The sequence below is a fragment of the Melanaphis sacchari genome, unplaced genomic scaffold (assembly GCF_002803265.2).
Source record: "Melanaphis sacchari strain LSU unplaced genomic scaffold, SCAv2.0 Contig120_pilon_pilon, whole genome shotgun sequence".
NCBI classification, from domain to species: domain Eukaryota; kingdom Metazoa; phylum Arthropoda; class Insecta; order Hemiptera; family Aphididae; genus Melanaphis; species Melanaphis sacchari.
The window spans coordinates 21477-40241 of NW_020270473.1; the positions used below are offsets into that span (position 1 = coordinate 21477).

The window sequence follows — 18765 nt, forward strand, 5'->3', positions numbered from 1 at the left end:
TAGTAGTAGTAGTAGTAGTAGTAGTAGTAGTAGTAGTAGTAGTAGTAATAGTAGTAATAGTAGTAGTAGTAGTAGTAGTAGTAGTAGTAGTAGTATGACCGTAGTAGAAGCGGCGTACGAGAAAACGCTCGAGATCGTACACGAAGGGGTCACGTCGTCAGGCGACCCCCTCCCCCCCAAATCCCGCAACTACTACGCATCGCCGTCGCCAAAACACTATGCGCCGACCCACCCGCGTGTGTAGTGTGTACACATAGCTGCATTCATCCCGCCGAAACGTTTCTTGCCGTGTGTGATTAATGCCTCCTCTCATAGCCGCGTGTTATATTTTGTATTTTGTTTATATATATATATAATAATAATACCCTCTCGTACCCCACGCTGTACCACCCACGCACAGCAAACCCACCCTCCGCCCACATCGCACGCGTCCTCACCTACATTCCGCGACCGCAACGTTCGTCGATTATTTCCCCGATTGCCCGCAAGTAGGTATATATAGCTTTTTTTTTTTCTTTCCCGATTCTTGGGCGCCGTGCTGCGATAACACGCTGTTCGCTCTATATCATTGATATAGTATGTCGATAATTTCAAGTGTGCAATTCTTGAAAACAAACGTAATGCCAAAGGATCTTTGGCCTCGAGGTTTTTCGTAACATTTACTTGTCTACGTGGCAAACTCGATTTTACTGTTCTACGAGGCACTGAGTCAGGTCGGACTGCGTGTTCGCACTGTTCGCAGGGGGTGTTCCGAAGCCAAAAAAGCGGAAAAACCTCAGAGATTGTATTGATATTTATCATCGATCCCTCGGGAACATTCTTTTTTAGACGCCGTTAAGTTGGTAAAAAAAAATTACGAAGCTCTCGTACACAATTATTAACTATCAGCACTCAGTAGTCAACATCTAAGGCCATGTAGCGATATATAATATTATGACGCTCCCTAATCACGATACTGCATACAATGAAAATAATAGGAATTAAATCAAGTCCTGTGTATTACACGATTTAACAACAACAACAACAAAAACAGTGTGGTTCGCGAAAATGTACTTAAAAGCCGATTAAAGTACCACTATTATACAAGTAGTGTTCGCATTACGCATGTTGATAAATAGGTAATTTTGTGAACTCACGATAAGTATTATTTTTATTATAATGTTCACGAAATTTAAACATTATATTATTCTATTGTACATTTCCCGTCTAATCTGCATATTTATTAACCAACGAAAAAATATAATTTATAAGTACATCGAATCACGGTACGAATCTCATACGATGATTATAAGATAATATTATATAGAAATAATAAGAGTTTATAAACCACTATTGCAGAGACGTGCAGCGATTAAATCATAACAATTTAATTTAATATTTTACGTCGAATCTAAATTTTAATTAAAATGAATTATATATATGTATTGTTTTTTATTTTGTTTCAGAAAACTACGTTTATTATATTTTTTTTCTGAGTAGTAAAAATAAAAATTTACCTAAACTTTAATATAGTTTTTCTATCGATTGAAAGTGGACACAGATGGTATTTTAGGTTTGTAAGACAAGCGAATTCTCAGTAGTTATTAGAAATCTGCAAAAAAAGTAAAGTTTTTTGTAATATTAAAACCTTTAATATTTCACGTTTGAAAATATTTTTTTTTAATTTGAAAGGTGAAAAAGAAAAATTTATTAAAAAATACAATTAATAGTATCGCATAGACAAAAAAAAAATATAAATATATTTTGATTGATCTAAAAATATAGGCGTGAATAGTAAATATTAGAGTTTAAAAATTATATTATAATTTATAACAATGTTACTATGTTACGAACGTTACGATTAAATGCCAAATTGAGTATTCAGTATTGAACTATAATACGATTTATTAATTTAATGGCTTTTGTTATTTCACTGTATTATTCCAACTGAAATAAAGTTTTGAATTTGACTCTTTTATTGAATAATTGTGTGTTATTATTTTATATGAATTGAATTATTATTAAAGCAATTTATCTAGTGAAATTGTTTTTAAATCAAATACAATAACGAATTAATTATTATACACGTAGTTATGTATCTGTTGCTAAAAACGTGTTTAAAATTTTAGTAATGTTAATTATAATTTTATGTAAACATCGATTGTTGTCATATCGACATTCAACAATTTCTTGCAATAATACACTTAGTAATATTAAATACATTATTGGAAACTACAAAAGAGCTTAGAATATTCATATATATTATACTTTTCTTAAATTGCGCCTTTTAATATTGCTTTTTTCAAACGGATTTTTAAGATTTCTGTTTTTGTTAAACCCTAAATCAAACACTAAATATACTGAAGTCTGAAATAAGTCATACACTATTCATACCCTCAGAATATCGAATTATCACATTCATCGTATTGAAATAGGTGTTTCCTATGCTGTGGGGAATCACATTAGTGTTTTTTTTTTTTGGTCTTTTTACAAATAGATTGTGATATAACACACGTTATTTGTGACCATATTCCATTAACAAGTATCCCGTATGAATTAGTGTGACTAACAATTAGGTGTGACACACCCGTCATCAATAAATGATAATACACTGACAAGTGGCTAGACATATCTATATTATCCTTTATAGGTGCCCCATATTTAAAAATCTAGTTTTACCCTTATTCCATACTTGATTTACATATGTGTGTTCCATTTCAGAGTAAAAAATTGGGCACTGAAATTCGGTGTAGATTTATGGGAGTTTGGCAGACAAATCACCAACATGAACGAAATACAAAGAGTAAGTTTAAATTTACATTAGTACTAATATTAAATAGTTCCATTGAATAAAATTCTTAAAATGAATATTTAGATATTTAAAAAAGTTGAGACATTAATAAATTTAATTATTTTATTATTTTAGAATTAAGTGTAAGTGCAACTATTTTGTAGTGGCCATTGAAGCTAAACTTATAAAAAGAATAATAATAACAAATCGGAATTTAAAAACCAAGTATATTTCGATCGTATTAATTGGACACAAATCAAAATTTTACTCGTTATAAATACTTATATTATATTTTCTATTGATCAATTTATTTATTTTTCTAACTATTATATATTTTTAATGTGCTATCATTTTAAAGTCTGAAAATCCTTATAATAATTAGGCATGAATAAGCATGCAGTACTACCTAATACTTAAGTTTTATCAAGAATTTGAATTTTCTGCTTTATTATAGTTTATAGACGAAATAAATTAAATACTATTCTAAATAATTAAATAAATAGATTTTATTTTTAATTTATTTTTACATAAGTTTTTTTCTCAAAAAAATAACTAAACTTTTAATTTTGTTTTTTATAACAGAAATATCGAGAGCGAGAATCCAAAGTACGAAGAAAAGACGGACTTTTACTTATTCGCGATTTGGCAGCAGAAGTTAAAAATATGATGGATATCAAAATGAATTCTGTTTTGGTAAGTAAATTAATTTTCTATTGTTTTTTTTAGTTATAAGTAAGTTATACTTAGAAATTATCTACACCTTTAACTGTATTTAAATATGATTTTTCTGTTCAACTTAAATGCTTAATTTAATTCATTTTTGAATTACGAGTGTAGTGTACTCAATTATAAATGCTTACATTGTTTTGTTAATGTCAATATATACCCACGACCCTTTTTGAATTCCTATAACTTGTATACAATCAACCACCGTTATTGAAAACAACGACCTTTCCCTTTGTAATTTGTCATCGTTAAACATACTCATACTATAGGTACTCTTATGTATTGGCTATAATAACGTTATTTAAACGCAATGTACATGACAAATTTCCAAACCGATTAAAACATTATTGCACATCTCAATATGGCGTCTATATTACATCAATAAACGTTAATTAACTTATCGTTGGCTGGGTGTAAGGTGGGGTGTAATTAGAGAGCTTCAATGGGTGTGTTGGTTGAGGGTCGTAACAATAAGCTTTATATTCCTCTCTCACTCTTTATCTCATTAACTGTATGTTCCTCTCCCGCTTGTGTGTAGATTTTTGGAACCGATTGCTTTGTAGAATGGTTTTGGCACCAAGAGATAGTCAGGACGAGAGAGTCAGGAATACTGAGACAGAGAGAGATAGAAATAGACGTGGAAGAGGCTCTCATACACACGCACATACAAACACAGACATAGTGCACAACTCGTCGAGGAATTTAATTAACAGGATTCGAGGTTGAAAAGGAGAACCACACCATTTTAACACCCTTAATGACTCCACACTTCCCATGCCATCTGACGAATGATATTATAAAGCACTTTGCACAGACCTGAAATCTCTCGTTTCTTTGCCATTTAATTTGCATAAGTCGTTACCAGTGCCTAACCATTATGATTTGTACGCTATGCTCGTTTTATTAACTTAATATCCTGTCAAAACAGTCTCTTAATAATAATAATAATAATAATAAGAAGAATAATCGCAATTAAAATGGTGTCATCACTGAAGCAATCGTGTCGTTATGAAATTATGTGGTATGCACACGACATTGTATAAACTTCCTCCTCGCATCAATTTAAGTAACCCTAGTGTGTGAAATTAACTTATTCAAAAAAATTGACATGTACTTAAAAAGCGTATAATAGATCTTATGTTTATGGTAATTAACATTGAAAATAATTTTGTAACACAATTTTGGAACATATATTTAAGATAGTTTAATTAGATGCATATATTTCTTATGTTTTTGTATGCAATTAAAAATAGAAACAATAATATAAAAAACTTTGGTTTATATTATTATGATAATGTATAATCCACTTATTTAAGACATACACTAAAAAATATTACGTTTAGAGAATATGTAATAATGAAGTTTAATTTTATAAAACTACCTATTCTAAATAAAAACACTTTGTAATAACGACTTAAAAAAGTAATATTCTGAAATTAGTTAATTATGAATATAATATAGATACTTAATACAAACAATAACAATATTTTCTATTAACTGATATAATATATTATAAAATATGAACATTTTGTCATACGCGTAAATACATAGAGACATTCCACTTCTACTTAAAATATAATTTCCCATATGAAATAATTAACTTTAAGCTTTTTATAGGCATTTTAAATTTCTAATATTTTAAAATTTTGTTTAGGATGTTAATTAAAAAAATTAAGGATAGCCAAAAAGATTAAAATCATAATACAAGATCTCATACATGATTTTCTTATAGAAATGTATAACAGAAAATATATGAGTACAATATACTTTTATAGAAATTTTAAGTTCCCAAATTTCAACGTAATAGGATATTTGAATGAATATTTTTAATTATTTTGCTAATGATTATTTAAAAAAATATTTTACGTTAGAAAAACTTTTTACTACTAAATATATCATTATTAACTATACACAATAAAAATTTCAAAATATTTTTATTAATTTAAAACTTTTTATACGATAAACCTATTCAAACCGTTTTATGGTTCACCAATATTTACTCGTAAGCTGTTAATAACATATAGTTATATTATTTAATAAATACGTATTATATTTGGTAAAATTTACTTCAAACTATTTTATTACTAATAGAAAAATAAATTACCTCTATGTAAAATTATAAATGTAATCAATACAATATATTTTGTAATACCATCTCATCACAAAACCATTTTTAATATGAAATGAACAAGTATTGGATTCAAATTTAACATATTCATTATATTTTACTCAATTAAAAGGTAAATTTGACATAATTATACAGTAGAGTGAAGACTTTTCACTTTTGTGGTTTTTTTTTAGTATATAAAAATGTATACACATAGTATATAATTATATTATACAAAAGCTAGACAAAATATAGACACATGGTTTTTGTCTTACTTCCAGTATATTATAGAACAATTAGTGATTAGTAAATACTTGTCATTATTGTATTTGTTATATATTTAAAAACAAATAATATATTATTCTATTATTTCCATTACATGATTTATTATGTGTAACACAATGTAATTTGGTTTATTAAAGTACATTTAGGACTAGTTTTAAATTAATTATAAAAATAATTAATGAATAAAGATTTTAAATATTTATTGAATATAGTAATTAATATATGTGTTACCTTGCATTAAAATGTCAAACTCTAAAGCTACAAATTTAATTAAAAATAATGTAAAAAAAAAACATCGTTATTTAATTAAATAAATTCTCCATTATTTTAAACTTAAACCTCTTAAAAATTGTAAATTTTAACATAATTATAAAAAATAAAGAAGACTTCTTTAACAAAAAACTTTTATCCTTTTAGTTTTTATTCTTATATACTTCCAACAAAAAAGGTCATATTGTCTAAATCCTATTAATTTTTCAATACTAATTAATAATATTGTTAAAAATGTTTTTATTTTATTAAATTATTTTTAATTTTAGTAATTGTAAATAAATAGATTATATTGATATTTCATGTTTATGTAGTTCTTAATGTTTTCTTTTAATTTATTATTCTACATAATTTAATTGTTTAGAAATAAATGAAATAAATTAACTCAAATGAAGTATATCTTCTAATATGAGTACTTCATAAATAAAAATTTATTTTATTTTTACATTATTTAATGTACATATTATTATCTTATTTTTTTAGGTCAAATCCGACATTATTTAATATATTTAATCCACGTTAAAATGCGATCTTTTAAAAATTAAATTAAAACTTGGAAAATAACTGTCAACATTTGTGGTATTATAAATTTAGAAAAATCACACTAACTGTCGTAAATGTAAACATGATATGGTCCTTCAAAACCTTCAAAAAAACTTTACTGGACGATGCCTGTCAGCATTATCCAGTAACAATAATGGTTAGTGTAAATATTTTAATTTAATTTAAATCATCTCAAATATTCGTCTGTAGTTGTGGTAGTTTTAAATCCGCAGATTTTTTTTTTCTTTTAATAAAAACATTTTTTATTATAACCATAATATTTTTGATTTTGTTGTATTTCAATTTCAATTTCAATTAAATTAAAAATATATATTATTATATACATTTTAAATTAAAATAAAAACATAAATTATAAAGAAAGATGTAGGTTATGTTTAATATGTTTGTTAAATTAATGATATAAATTATAATTTTATAATTTTTATTTTAATAATAATTACATTGAAATATAAGAAAATTCAAACCTCGAAATTGAACATATTATATACTTGTATATTATTTAGGTTAGGTAATAGTTTAATATGAAATTATTGGTAATTTACTTACTATTGAAAAATCTCAAATTATTGATTCTTAAAAAAATATTTAAAAATACCACAAAAATAAATGTTCTTATGAAATATAATTTTTTTAGGCTTAAATCAAAACGATTAAGTTGCAACTTAATATTTTAGAGATATAAATATTATAATTACCATAATAAATCAATAGTAAGACTATAAAATATAATGTGTACAATTATAAAAACTTTGATAAATAAATTATAAAATAATGTGATCAATGCATATGTTATACGTAAATGTGTCACGTATAACTAAAATATATAGGTAGTTATATTTTTTTTTCAATATTTATACAGGTCACCAAAGAAAGTTCAACGCACTTTTTACGAATCTAATAAACCGTTGTTGTCGAATAAGTTTTAAAAATTATCCACCATCAACTTTGATTATTGTTTTATAGGTTTTTTCGATTTATTTCTGTCTCGAAAGTTTTGTACCCGTTTAGCAACTTTTTTCATTCTCCTTCTTTTCAGAATATTTTCACACACCACAAAAGTATAATGCCCTAAGTTCGTCCAAGACTCAAGTCTGCAATATTTTAACTTTGGAACAATAGTTTAAAGTTTAAAAATTTTATTGAAAAACACCAGCATGCATATAATAGTTAAAACTTAATTTTTAATTGGATTATTTTTGAACTAATTTAATAATATGTAAATACATTTCCCAGAATCAAATATTTTTTCTATAAGTGCATTATGTTTTATTTTTTTAGAGGCTAATGGAAGCTGGTGAACAATCTGCTTTAGCTAATCAAGAGGCTTCTGTAAAGAGTGAGCGCTATGTAAACGATGGATTTGGGGATTACAAGAGTCTTGAGTCAATAGACCGATATGATCAATGTGCTTTTAACACCACTGTAAATTGTGTGCTGTTACAGAGCACATATGTAGATCCAGGTAATGTCTAATCAATAAAAAAAAAAAAACATTAATAATACTTATATAGATTACTGTAAATAATAGAAACATACATATATTCAAGTGTATATTATATTTAAATTAAACATTTAAGTATAAATTATTTATAAGTTCATGCATTAAAAAAAAAAATTAAATAGCGTTTAAGTATTGTTAGTCTTAGATAATCCGTTTAAAATGTTAAAAAAGTAAATATATTTTCAATTTTATTATTACATTTGAAGATTCAGTTGACGAAACCATAGTTCGTGATATGCAATGGACTGACCACTTAGATCCAATATTCGTAAGTAATTATGAAATGGATCCTGTATTATCGTGGCAATATTTTGGTAGCACAAAAGGGACACTCAGACGATTTCCAAGTAAGTGCATAATGTATACCTACTTACTGGTGTTCTAAGTTAATAACTTCATTATGTAACTGTCACAGTATATTAGTGTCACGACTCACGAATACAAATTAAAATTAAATTACATTTGATAACTAATATCGAATAGTGTAGTTTTTTTAGTTAGTTGCCAATATATCATATAAAATTTTATTACGTGGATTTTATGCACGAATAATATTTAAGTTATTCGTACAAAAACAAATAAAATGATTTTATAATTCTAAGTAAAATAAAGTATTATATGAAAATAATTAATTTTTACATTATGAATTATGATTCAATTATGATCTTTCATTTTTTTGATCAATTTGTAACAAGAAAATAGTATAGTTTAAATAGACTATATTCAATACAATTTAATAATATATAATCAAAATTAAATTAAACTAGTGCTTGTAGATACTTAATTAAATTGCCTAAGGAAAAGAGGGAGAATTTTTATTTACGAAATATAAACTATATTAAATAGTGCCTATTTAACAGTATTTAAGTCTGAGTCTTTGATGGATCGTGATCAAACAGTTTAAATTTACTTATAATTTATACAATTTCAAAGTTATCATTTTAAAGTTTATTTTAGTACTGTCTAGCTACTTTTGCTAATAATCATGGTTAAAATGAACCTCTCATTATTCATGGTAAAATTCACGTTAAGATGTGTTAAGAATTTATTTTTGATAATAGTGTATTATATTTTAACAACAAAATTATTCAGGGTTTCAACAGAAATATCTAGTTACTAATTTGTGTAAAAATATATTTATTGATTACATGATTCATATTTTTTATTGTAGCGTTGCGATGGCCTTCATATTCAGGATTATCACCATCTGCATTGTTTGACTATCGACTTAATCCGTGGTTTGTAGAGGCTGCAACCAGCGCCAAAGATATTGTTATAATAGCTGATTTTTCAATCGCATTATCTGACTATAAACTTAGTCTTGTAAGAGCTACTACTTTAGCGGCACTTGATACTCTGGGTGCTAACGATTTCGTCAATGTTTTATCCCTCGAGTCATCAAACTATGAAATTGTACCATGTTTCAAAGAAATTATTGTTCAAGTAATTCTATACTTTACACGTTTCTATTTTAAACAGTGACTAATTCTTTTAAATTTTAGGCCAACGAGAAAAACTTAAGAGATTTAAGATCTGCTGTGGCACAATCAAAGTTTGCTGGCAGTTCTAACTTCACTGGAGCTCTAGCCCGTGCATTCGACATACTGCATAAAGTACCTTTGAATTAATTAATTTAGAAACTTTTAGTTTGGTATGGGGAGGAGTTAATTTGTTGGGTGATGATAGATAGGGCGGATATTATAGTATAATGGGTGAAATTCTATTTGTGTTTACTACCAATATAATCTAAACAATATATTTTATGTTAAATACAGTTTAATCGCACTGGCCAAGGAAGTCAATGCAATCAAGCAATATTGATAATTACTGATGGTCCATTTGGTCCATATAAAGAAATTCTACAACATAATAAACCACATATGCCGGTTCGAGTTTTTACATATTTAATCGGCAAAGACGACTCGAATGCTGCTGATATGAATTGGATTGCTTGCAACAATAAAGGTAAACATTTAGATTGTACGTATTATGCATGGGTTTTTAAAACTAGTTTTACAATAATTGTTCTGTTATATAAAAATATTTATAAATGTCAAAATGTCAACTTTTAATGTTTTTAAAAATGTTGATGGCTATGTTTTTTTTAAAAATATTTTTCTAATAATTTTTTAATTTTCATACCAAAAATGTATGAAAAATATTTTATTGAATTAATCAAGATTTTAAATTAAATATATGAATTTTTATCAAAGTGTTTCAAAGAAAAATACATTATAAATTTCAAGAATTTACGTTTAATTTATTTTAATTATAAAAAAAATGTTTTTTTTTTTTAAACGTATCACAAAAATATTCTCATATTTTGCTTCTAAATTTTTTATCGATTAAGAAAACTAAAAAAATGTTTTTTTATTTTTAATCCCAAAAGTACAGACTAAATACAATTTTTCTAAAAACTCGCCCTTAATGAAAACTAAAGCATTTTTAGTTTTTAATGCTCCAAAAGGTGATGACAGATAAATACGCATGAAAAAATTATCATCATAGAAAAATTAAAACATACATCATTATAAAATCAATGGTTTCATCTCTCATCTTTAAACTTAATAATGGAAAAATTAAGATTCCTAAATCATTTTATTGTTATTATAGTTATTCATATTTGTCATCATTTTTAAAAAATAATTATTTATGAATAATATATATTACAATTTATACTTAATATATTTTAGGTTATTTTGAACATATTGAAGACCAAAGAAATCTTCGAGAAAAAGTACTAAACTATGTTTTAGTCATGGCTAGACCATTGATCATGTATCAAACTGATCATCCGGTATATTGGTCACCAGTATATCTTGCAAGCAAAGTATTTATCTTTGGAAACGAATACATCGAAAAAATTTATATTTTATATTTGATTTACAATTTACCATTTCAGGTTGACAATTTAAAATCTACTGACAGTATAGATGGCAGACTTATGACAACAGTATCTGCACCCGTTTTTGACAGGAGAAACCATTCGGTAAATATATTGAGTCCTTTTGTATGATATCTTATTTATTATTATTTAACTTTGTTTTGACAGGAACGAGCCGCCAATTTATTGGGTGTGGTAGGTATGGACGTCTATATTGACGACCTAAAGAAACTTGTACCGGCCTATAAGGTAAATATAAAATGTGTAGACAAAAATTGTAAATACTTTTGATTTTTAAAATTATTTTTAATTAATTATTTTTTATTCCTTAAGCTCGGTGCCAATGGTTACTCCTTTATATTGGACAATAATGGACATGTCCTTTACCACCCTGACTTCCGTCCAACGGTAATAAATCATAACATTTTATCATTGATACGACTGTTATAATTTTATAATTTCATGTATGTAAACAATATTTTACAGCAATCTGATTCGGTCAGACCTCAATATAAGACGGTCGACCTGAGTGAGATTGAGTTACCGGACGTGGACACTAATAATAACACTCTATTGCTTGAAGTGAGTATTTATAATATTTTTGTTTTAATATTTTCTCATTGGTTAAAAATGTTTTATAAATATATTTTAGTTGAGGAGAGAAATGATTGAGCAACGAGAAGGTGAAACTACTCTAAGAGTCAATAATCACTTGGATAATATGGTAACAAACACTTAAAATTTTAAATAAATAAATTTAGACCTATCTAAAAAAATTTGAAGTGATATTATAACTCAAATACTTTTGAATTAAAAAAAATAAATATATATCATAAACTTATAATACTCAATTTGTAACATTTCACTGTAAAATAAGAAAAATAAGTTGTAGATTATAAATATATATATATTTTTTTTAATTTAAAACTTCAAAAATAAGACAGTAAGATTATTAGGAAATTATAATTAAAATAAAACTTTATAGAAGTTTTAAACTTAAAAGTTAAACCCACTCAAAATAATCTTCTGTTAAACAAATTAAATTTAAAAAAAATTTCATTTTATTATTTTCAGAGACGAGTATCTACTAGAAAATATAAGTACTTTTATCATTCAATCGAAGATACACCTTATAGTTTAGGTATTGCTCTCCCAGAAAGTTATGGGATGTATGAATTACTCGGAGAAGAAGAAATCAAATTAACTCAATTCAATAGTTAGTGGTTAAAATAAACATTTTAATTTATATATAGATATTTTCATTTTATTTGTATTAATTTTTCAGTTACGGAGTATTTCAAAGGCAAAAATTGGAAAGTCCATCCCGATTGGTGAGTACATATCTATTTCAACACTGAATTAAAATTATATTTTAGATATATATCGAAGTATTATTATTAAAATCAAATTTTACAGGGTTTACTGTGAATATAACTATGGAAATGAACATAATTTTAAAACTCCTGAGGATAGAGTGTTACATTTTTTGTCCAGAACCAAACGTCCTGGTTGGAAATGGATGTCATTAAGGTCTAGAATGCCACAAAGAGAACCTGGTAATTATTCTGTGAATTAATAAACATTAAAAATACTAATTCTCTTGAGTATTTTCAGGCACAAGTCAGGTTTATAACACGTGGAGAAAAGAAAAAGACTCTCATTATTGTAAGTGTTTTGTTAATGATATCTATATAATCATTTTAAGTACTTATAGATTAATTAATGTGATATTTTTTAATTATAGGCGATAAAAATCTTTTACAATCCTTAGTATTCGATGCATTAGTCACTGATAGTCTTGAAAAACAAACAACTCAAATATCTAAGGTTGATAAACAGTAAGTACATTGTATTCTTATTATGCCTTATAAAATTAATCTAAATGTTTATAAAAAAAGGTTTTTTTGGTTTTTTGTTTTTTTGATTTTAAAATATTAAAATATTATGTATTTTTACTGTTTTATCACTGAAAATTTAAATAGTTAAAAATAAAAAAAAAAGTAAAATATATTTACAAATTCTCAAACATTTTATTTTCAGTAAATCTACTAACGCGTTACTCAGAATGCAAAATTTAATAAATAGGTAAAAATAAAAATAAGAAGAACACTTTTGGCTGTTATTTTTAAACACGCATTTTAACGCACTGAAATCACAAATCACGATTGATGTTTTACTTTATTATGTATTCACCAAATTTATTATTATATAAGTTTAGTTAAAACACAGTAATATACATATGACACATATGCACCAATAATAATAATTGATAAGCATGATTACTTATTTTTATTTTATTCAAAAATCGCAAGATGTCATAAAATAAAATATCTGAATATATTAAGTATGTGTACTAAAATATGTACATATTTACATAATATTATTTATTAACTTCATAGAATTATTTTTTTCTTTTGGACTGCATACAATCATAATAATTATAAAATTTATTTTGTTGATTTACTGTTCCCCTTCATTATTTTTTAAAAATTGTATTGTATAAATATTTATTCATGTTTTTATTTTATTATTTGTTTCTTTGTAATAGTGTATTGAGCTATTTAAATTTTTCACTATGATACTAAAATGTTCAATAAAAAAATATTATAATAATATCACATCTCAAAATATCCAATTTTTAAATTTGTAATAAAATAAATAAGAAAAACTTAAAAATAAATGAACATTTTTTTTTTGATACTTCCATAATAGTTAAAAACAAATATTTATAATGTAAAAGGAACAATCATAATAGATCTTAATAGCTTGAATATAAACATTTTAATTTTGACTTAATAAAATATTAATTAATTTTAGTTATCTTAAAATAGGTAACTTAATTTATATTAGAAAAAAAATGGTATTATTTTAAAAACATATTTTGTTATTCTGTCAAAAACGACAAACACATAGTTTCAGCAGATATTTTATTTTATCGATAAGTGTTAATTAATATTATCGTAAGTTATAGTTTTACTTACTTTTGTTTTTTTATATTAATTATGATTTATTATATATTTGCACCTTATTTAAAAATTGCACTAACCTTGTCTACATTTTAAAGCCCAATAGCCACACTAATGGCACTTCTACACAGGTAAAGTAGATGAAACACGTGGTACATTCAAACTATTTGCACTGAACTATGTAGATTTTATATTTTATTAGCTCAGTGTGTGACAGTACCTAACGTAATTTAGGATTATTTTCGAAAAATATGAACTTCAATCGATTTTGAAATACATATTTTTTAAATTATAATTAAGAGTTCCCACCCTAGAAAATATTTTGAATTATTATTGCGGCGGATTTGGTAAGAGGTTTCATTTCCATATAACATTTAAATAACAAAATTCTGAAGAAGTAACTATAATAGTATCAATATTTTTTGCAATATTCAATTAATCAATTTTTTTTAAGCAATTCAAAATTTAAAATTGTTATTATAGATATGTTCATTTTTGAAAATATTAAAAATTACGTGATTGTGGCTTCTTCAGAGTAGTTTTTAATAATATTCTAAATTTTAATAAAATATCTATAAAACAGCACTGTTTCGTTCTGTATTAATTTGTAATTTTAAATACTGTGTTGCACGCGTTCGTAGTCAAGGACATCATATGTTCGGCGTAACGCTTACGTTTATCGCGACAAGAAGTGGATTATTACGATGGCGAGATCACGGAACAGCTAACAACAGAGGACCTGAACTGTAAATTTGATGATTTTAAATGTTATGTCATTTATATTAAAATTAAATTTACACGTATTATTTTAGACATTTTAGCGAAACCAATAAAAAAGCAATAGACGAGGTGTGGTACAAAAGAGCAATTGATCAACACAACATAGAACCTGAAAGTTTTGTGTTTTCAGTGCCATTTAATTCCGGTTAATTTGATTTTATATCATACTAAAAATATTCCATTTGTAATTTTCATTTTTTTTTCTTTGATGAAATTGTGAACGATGAAAAATAATTATTGGAGTGTTCATTTAAACATAGACAATATTATTGTTTATATAATTCATTTTCACATGACTGTATGTATTTTATAATTCTATATTATTTGATTTTCCATTATCCTAAAACTCAACAGATATATTCAGAAAATTACAATTGGATATGTTGTTAATGTAAAAGGATAAAAATAAATCAAAGTTATTTGATCTCTTAACAGGCGCTGGACTTGATCGACCATTGATTACAGCTACTCACGCGATGTTCGTTGAAAACAAAGGTCATCGAGCGGCAGCTGCGGTTGTCGGCATACAATTTCAACATTCATCGATCGCTTCGCATTTCATCAACATAACTTCGGCCGTATGTGGTTAAAATAACAATTTTATGATAAAAAAATTCTTTCAATTTTTTTTTTATCTTTTTAAAGTGTACCGGCATGACTGGATGCAAGAAGACGTGTGCTTCCGACGATCTCGACTGCTATGTGTTGGATAATAACGGTTTCATCATAATATCTGAACAATCTCATCATACCGGTCAATTTTTCGGGCAAACAGATGGAACGATTATGGACTCGTTGGTACAGGACGGCATTTACAAGAAAATTAAAATTGTGGATAACCAAGGCGCGTGTCACAGCGGTATCGAACCGGGGACCGATTCAGCGACTTCTCTACGAGTAATCATACAAAAAAAAAAAATAACTATAATGATTATCAGTTATCACTATCATTAAACACCCAGTTTAAATCATTTACGACGCCTCTTGTTTGATTTTCAGCCTTTTCAGCCGATCGTCTGGTTAGTAAGATGGTTATTAGGTCGATTGGCTTGGTTAGCAATCGAAACTAACATCTATCACGTTCTATTCCCGGAGTGGATTCAAGCTCAAGACGAAGGTATTTATTTTTTTATACTATTTATTACATATTAGCCAAACTGAAATCTCTTGCGCAAACTTGATTTGTTATTCTGATATTTATATATTATACACAGTTAATAATTTTTCTACAGATCCGATGTATTCTGAATACGACCTGGGACCAGACGAATTCGTGCCGGATCAAGGTGAGAAGACCACGGACCAGAGTGACAAGCCAATGACGGATGGTGACAACAGCGATCGGGGGAGTTCTGGTAACGACTATAAAGATATGCCTCCACATCCGCCGCTGTATGTGCCGAGCATGAAAAACGCTGAGTACTTTAGTCCAGTGTACAACCGAACCCAACCGGGCATAACTAGAACTTGTCGCAAATCAGTAGAATTGTACGTCTTGCAACCTAACAAATTAAACACGAGTGGGTCATTTAACCCGCTCAAAGGAAAATTGACCAATTGCCACGCTACTGGATGCGAAAGGTATAATATAACCTGTATTGCTATTTTGTATTTACCTACTTAAATTTGATCATGAAAAAACGATTAGCCATTATCATATTATGTGTACCTATTTACAACTTGAGATATGTAAAAACCATTTTTCCTAAATAAATTTATCTTAGCTTATTATTATTTTCTCCTAACACTAAATTCTATGTATAATATCTAAGTTGATTAAAAACTATTTCCAAGTTCTAAAAGCAAAAATAAAGGCAAAAATACACAGTTCATTTCCTTATTATATCGCGGACAAAGTTTGTATAAATCAAATGAAACGATTATCATTTAATATTTACTATCGTATATTAAATAATTTTAACAAGTTAAAATATTTATTTATGTTATCATGGAAATTCATAAACTGTCCTCTAAGAGTCAACGCAATCATAACCGAGTACTGAATAACCTATATACTTTATGTAGATCGTGTATCAATTTCACGACTTGATACATGTTAAATATATTTTATATTTACAGACCATTCAGCGTGCAAAAAATTCCCCATAGTAATTTAATACTATTAGTGGTGGATACTTTGTGCCCTTGCGGCAGCAAACAACTGAGCATTGAACCACAAGAGGTTCAAATGGCAACAGATAAAACTGGACTACCAGTGTATAATTGTCAAGATCAAAACATGTACCGGAGACGCACAGGAAAATGCATAAACTATCATCCGGAAGTGAGTTTTAATAATATTAAAGTGTTAATATTTTATAATTCTATTAAAATTTAGTATATATTGTCCATTAGGCAGAATACTTGGCTAGAGATTTCATTTTTTTTTTTTTTTTTTTTTTTTAATGTGAAGTATTTGGAAAAAAAGTTTTTTTGATGACATTTAATTAATATAATAAATCTTATAGATGGGTACAGAGCCGAGTATTGCTTGATGGGGCCAAAAATTTCGGATTTATTTTTAAACATTTATTACAAAATAAATCAAATTCAAATATTAAAATATTTAAATATGAAGCTTTACGAACATTGTATGTTTAATTAAAAAATAATGCAATATTATTATTAATTAATAATTAATATATTTAGTATACATATTATATATTTATATAGTCGTATAAATGAATTAAAAATCAATTTTGACACGTGATTCGAAAAGCTTACTATTTTTTTAGTACATTGTAAATTTAGAAATAAATATGAAAAAACTTTTTACGTGATTTTAAAAATTAGGTAGGTACAATTTATTTTGGTTTGCTCATTGTGTAGTCCATTGCCGTTTTATGGATATGTATAATATTAATCATCCTGAAGTTTTTATAAAAACCATAAATTTTAAAAATACAATTAATGTTACCGGTTTATGAAATAAAAATGTTGGCTAGCAACACGTCTACGACAATCATAAATATAAGAAACAATATATTAAACTTCGACTTTAAACGCTGAAACACTAATAAAAACAAAGTGAAATACTTTGTTTAAGGTGTATAGTATGTAACATATAAAAATTAATCAAATATCTAAAATATAGAATGTTATGGTTATGAAGTTAGAGCAAAGTTAATAGGTAACCATTCAGTTATTGACTTAATATTTTAACTTTATATTTAGTATTTAAAATCATAATAATAAGGATTGTTGTGTATCAATACGTAAAGAATTATTTCTATAATAGTAGATAAAAAAAAAAAAAGATATAAAACAATAAAAATTGATTTTATTTCATTATATAATATTTAACATTGTTAATACTAATGATACACTTAATAAACTACTGGTACACCTGCGGTAGTCGAATTGTCAATGTTACATTCATTTGTACCTCTTCGAATTTTGAAAAGACCATTGTCACCCCATTCTTCGTTCCACGAGTTAACCAACAACCAATATGGGACTCCGTATTCTTCACCCCATCCAATTAATTTAACCGCGTGTCCTCCTAAATATGTTGCATTTTCTGATTTAATGTAGACTCCTAAAAATAATAATATTTATGACAACTAGTTCAGAAATTTAAATAAGCAATTTAAACAAGAATTTAAGTATAAACAATGTAAAACTTCGTAACAAGTAATATTAATTTACCTGATTTGTAACTGGGGAAATCATCATACACATCAAAAGATGCTTCAATGGGACCATAAGTCATAAGGTCCTTTTGGATACTTGAGTATGTAAGGCGATAATAATCTCTTGTGTATCTGTGATCGCTTTTAAAATCAAGGTCTTGATCTCCGTAACACGTTTTCGTACATCTGTGATTTTTTTCCATTGGTTTTCCAGCGCAAGTATTATTTCCTTGTTCGTCTAATGGGCAAGGAGAAACTCTGTATGGTTCACAGCCCTCTT

At 26.5% G+C, this 18765-nt stretch overlaps 1 protein-coding gene across 3 annotated transcripts in view; it reads left to right on the top strand.

Annotated features, from left to right (window-relative positions):
• Positions 1–17137, top strand: part of LOC112590853 (voltage-dependent calcium channel subunit alpha-2/delta-3) — a gene marked incomplete at its 3' end in the record, with an annotated part of 34391 nt that extends 17254 nt beyond the window's left edge. The window contains 26 exon segments of one of the 3 annotated variants that reach the window (XM_025334434.1): positions 2701–2782; positions 3353–3463; positions 8001–8184; positions 8430–8570; positions 9395–9666; positions 9726–9836; positions 9999–10188; positions 10917–11053; positions 11126–11212; positions 11276–11356; positions 11441–11515; positions 11594–11689; positions 11760–11831; positions 12182–12323; positions 12393–12438; positions 12524–12663; positions 12722–12772; positions 12852–12945; positions 14172–14204; positions 14715–14819; positions 14886–14998; positions 15289–15431; positions 15499–15750; positions 15853–15970; positions 16086–16434; positions 16933–17137. In XM_025334434.1, coding sequence (XP_025190219.1) covers positions 2701–2782; positions 3353–3463; positions 8001–8184; positions 8430–8570; positions 9395–9666; positions 9726–9836; positions 9999–10188; positions 10917–11053; positions 11126–11212; positions 11276–11356; positions 11441–11515; positions 11594–11689; positions 11760–11831; positions 12182–12323; positions 12393–12438; positions 12524–12663; positions 12722–12772; positions 12852–12945; positions 14172–14204; positions 14715–14819; positions 14886–14998; positions 15289–15431; positions 15499–15750; positions 15853–15970; positions 16086–16434; positions 16933–17137 — 3430 coding nt within the window. 3 annotated transcript variants of the gene reach the window in all.
• Between the last annotated feature and the right edge of the window lie 1628 nt (positions 17138–18765).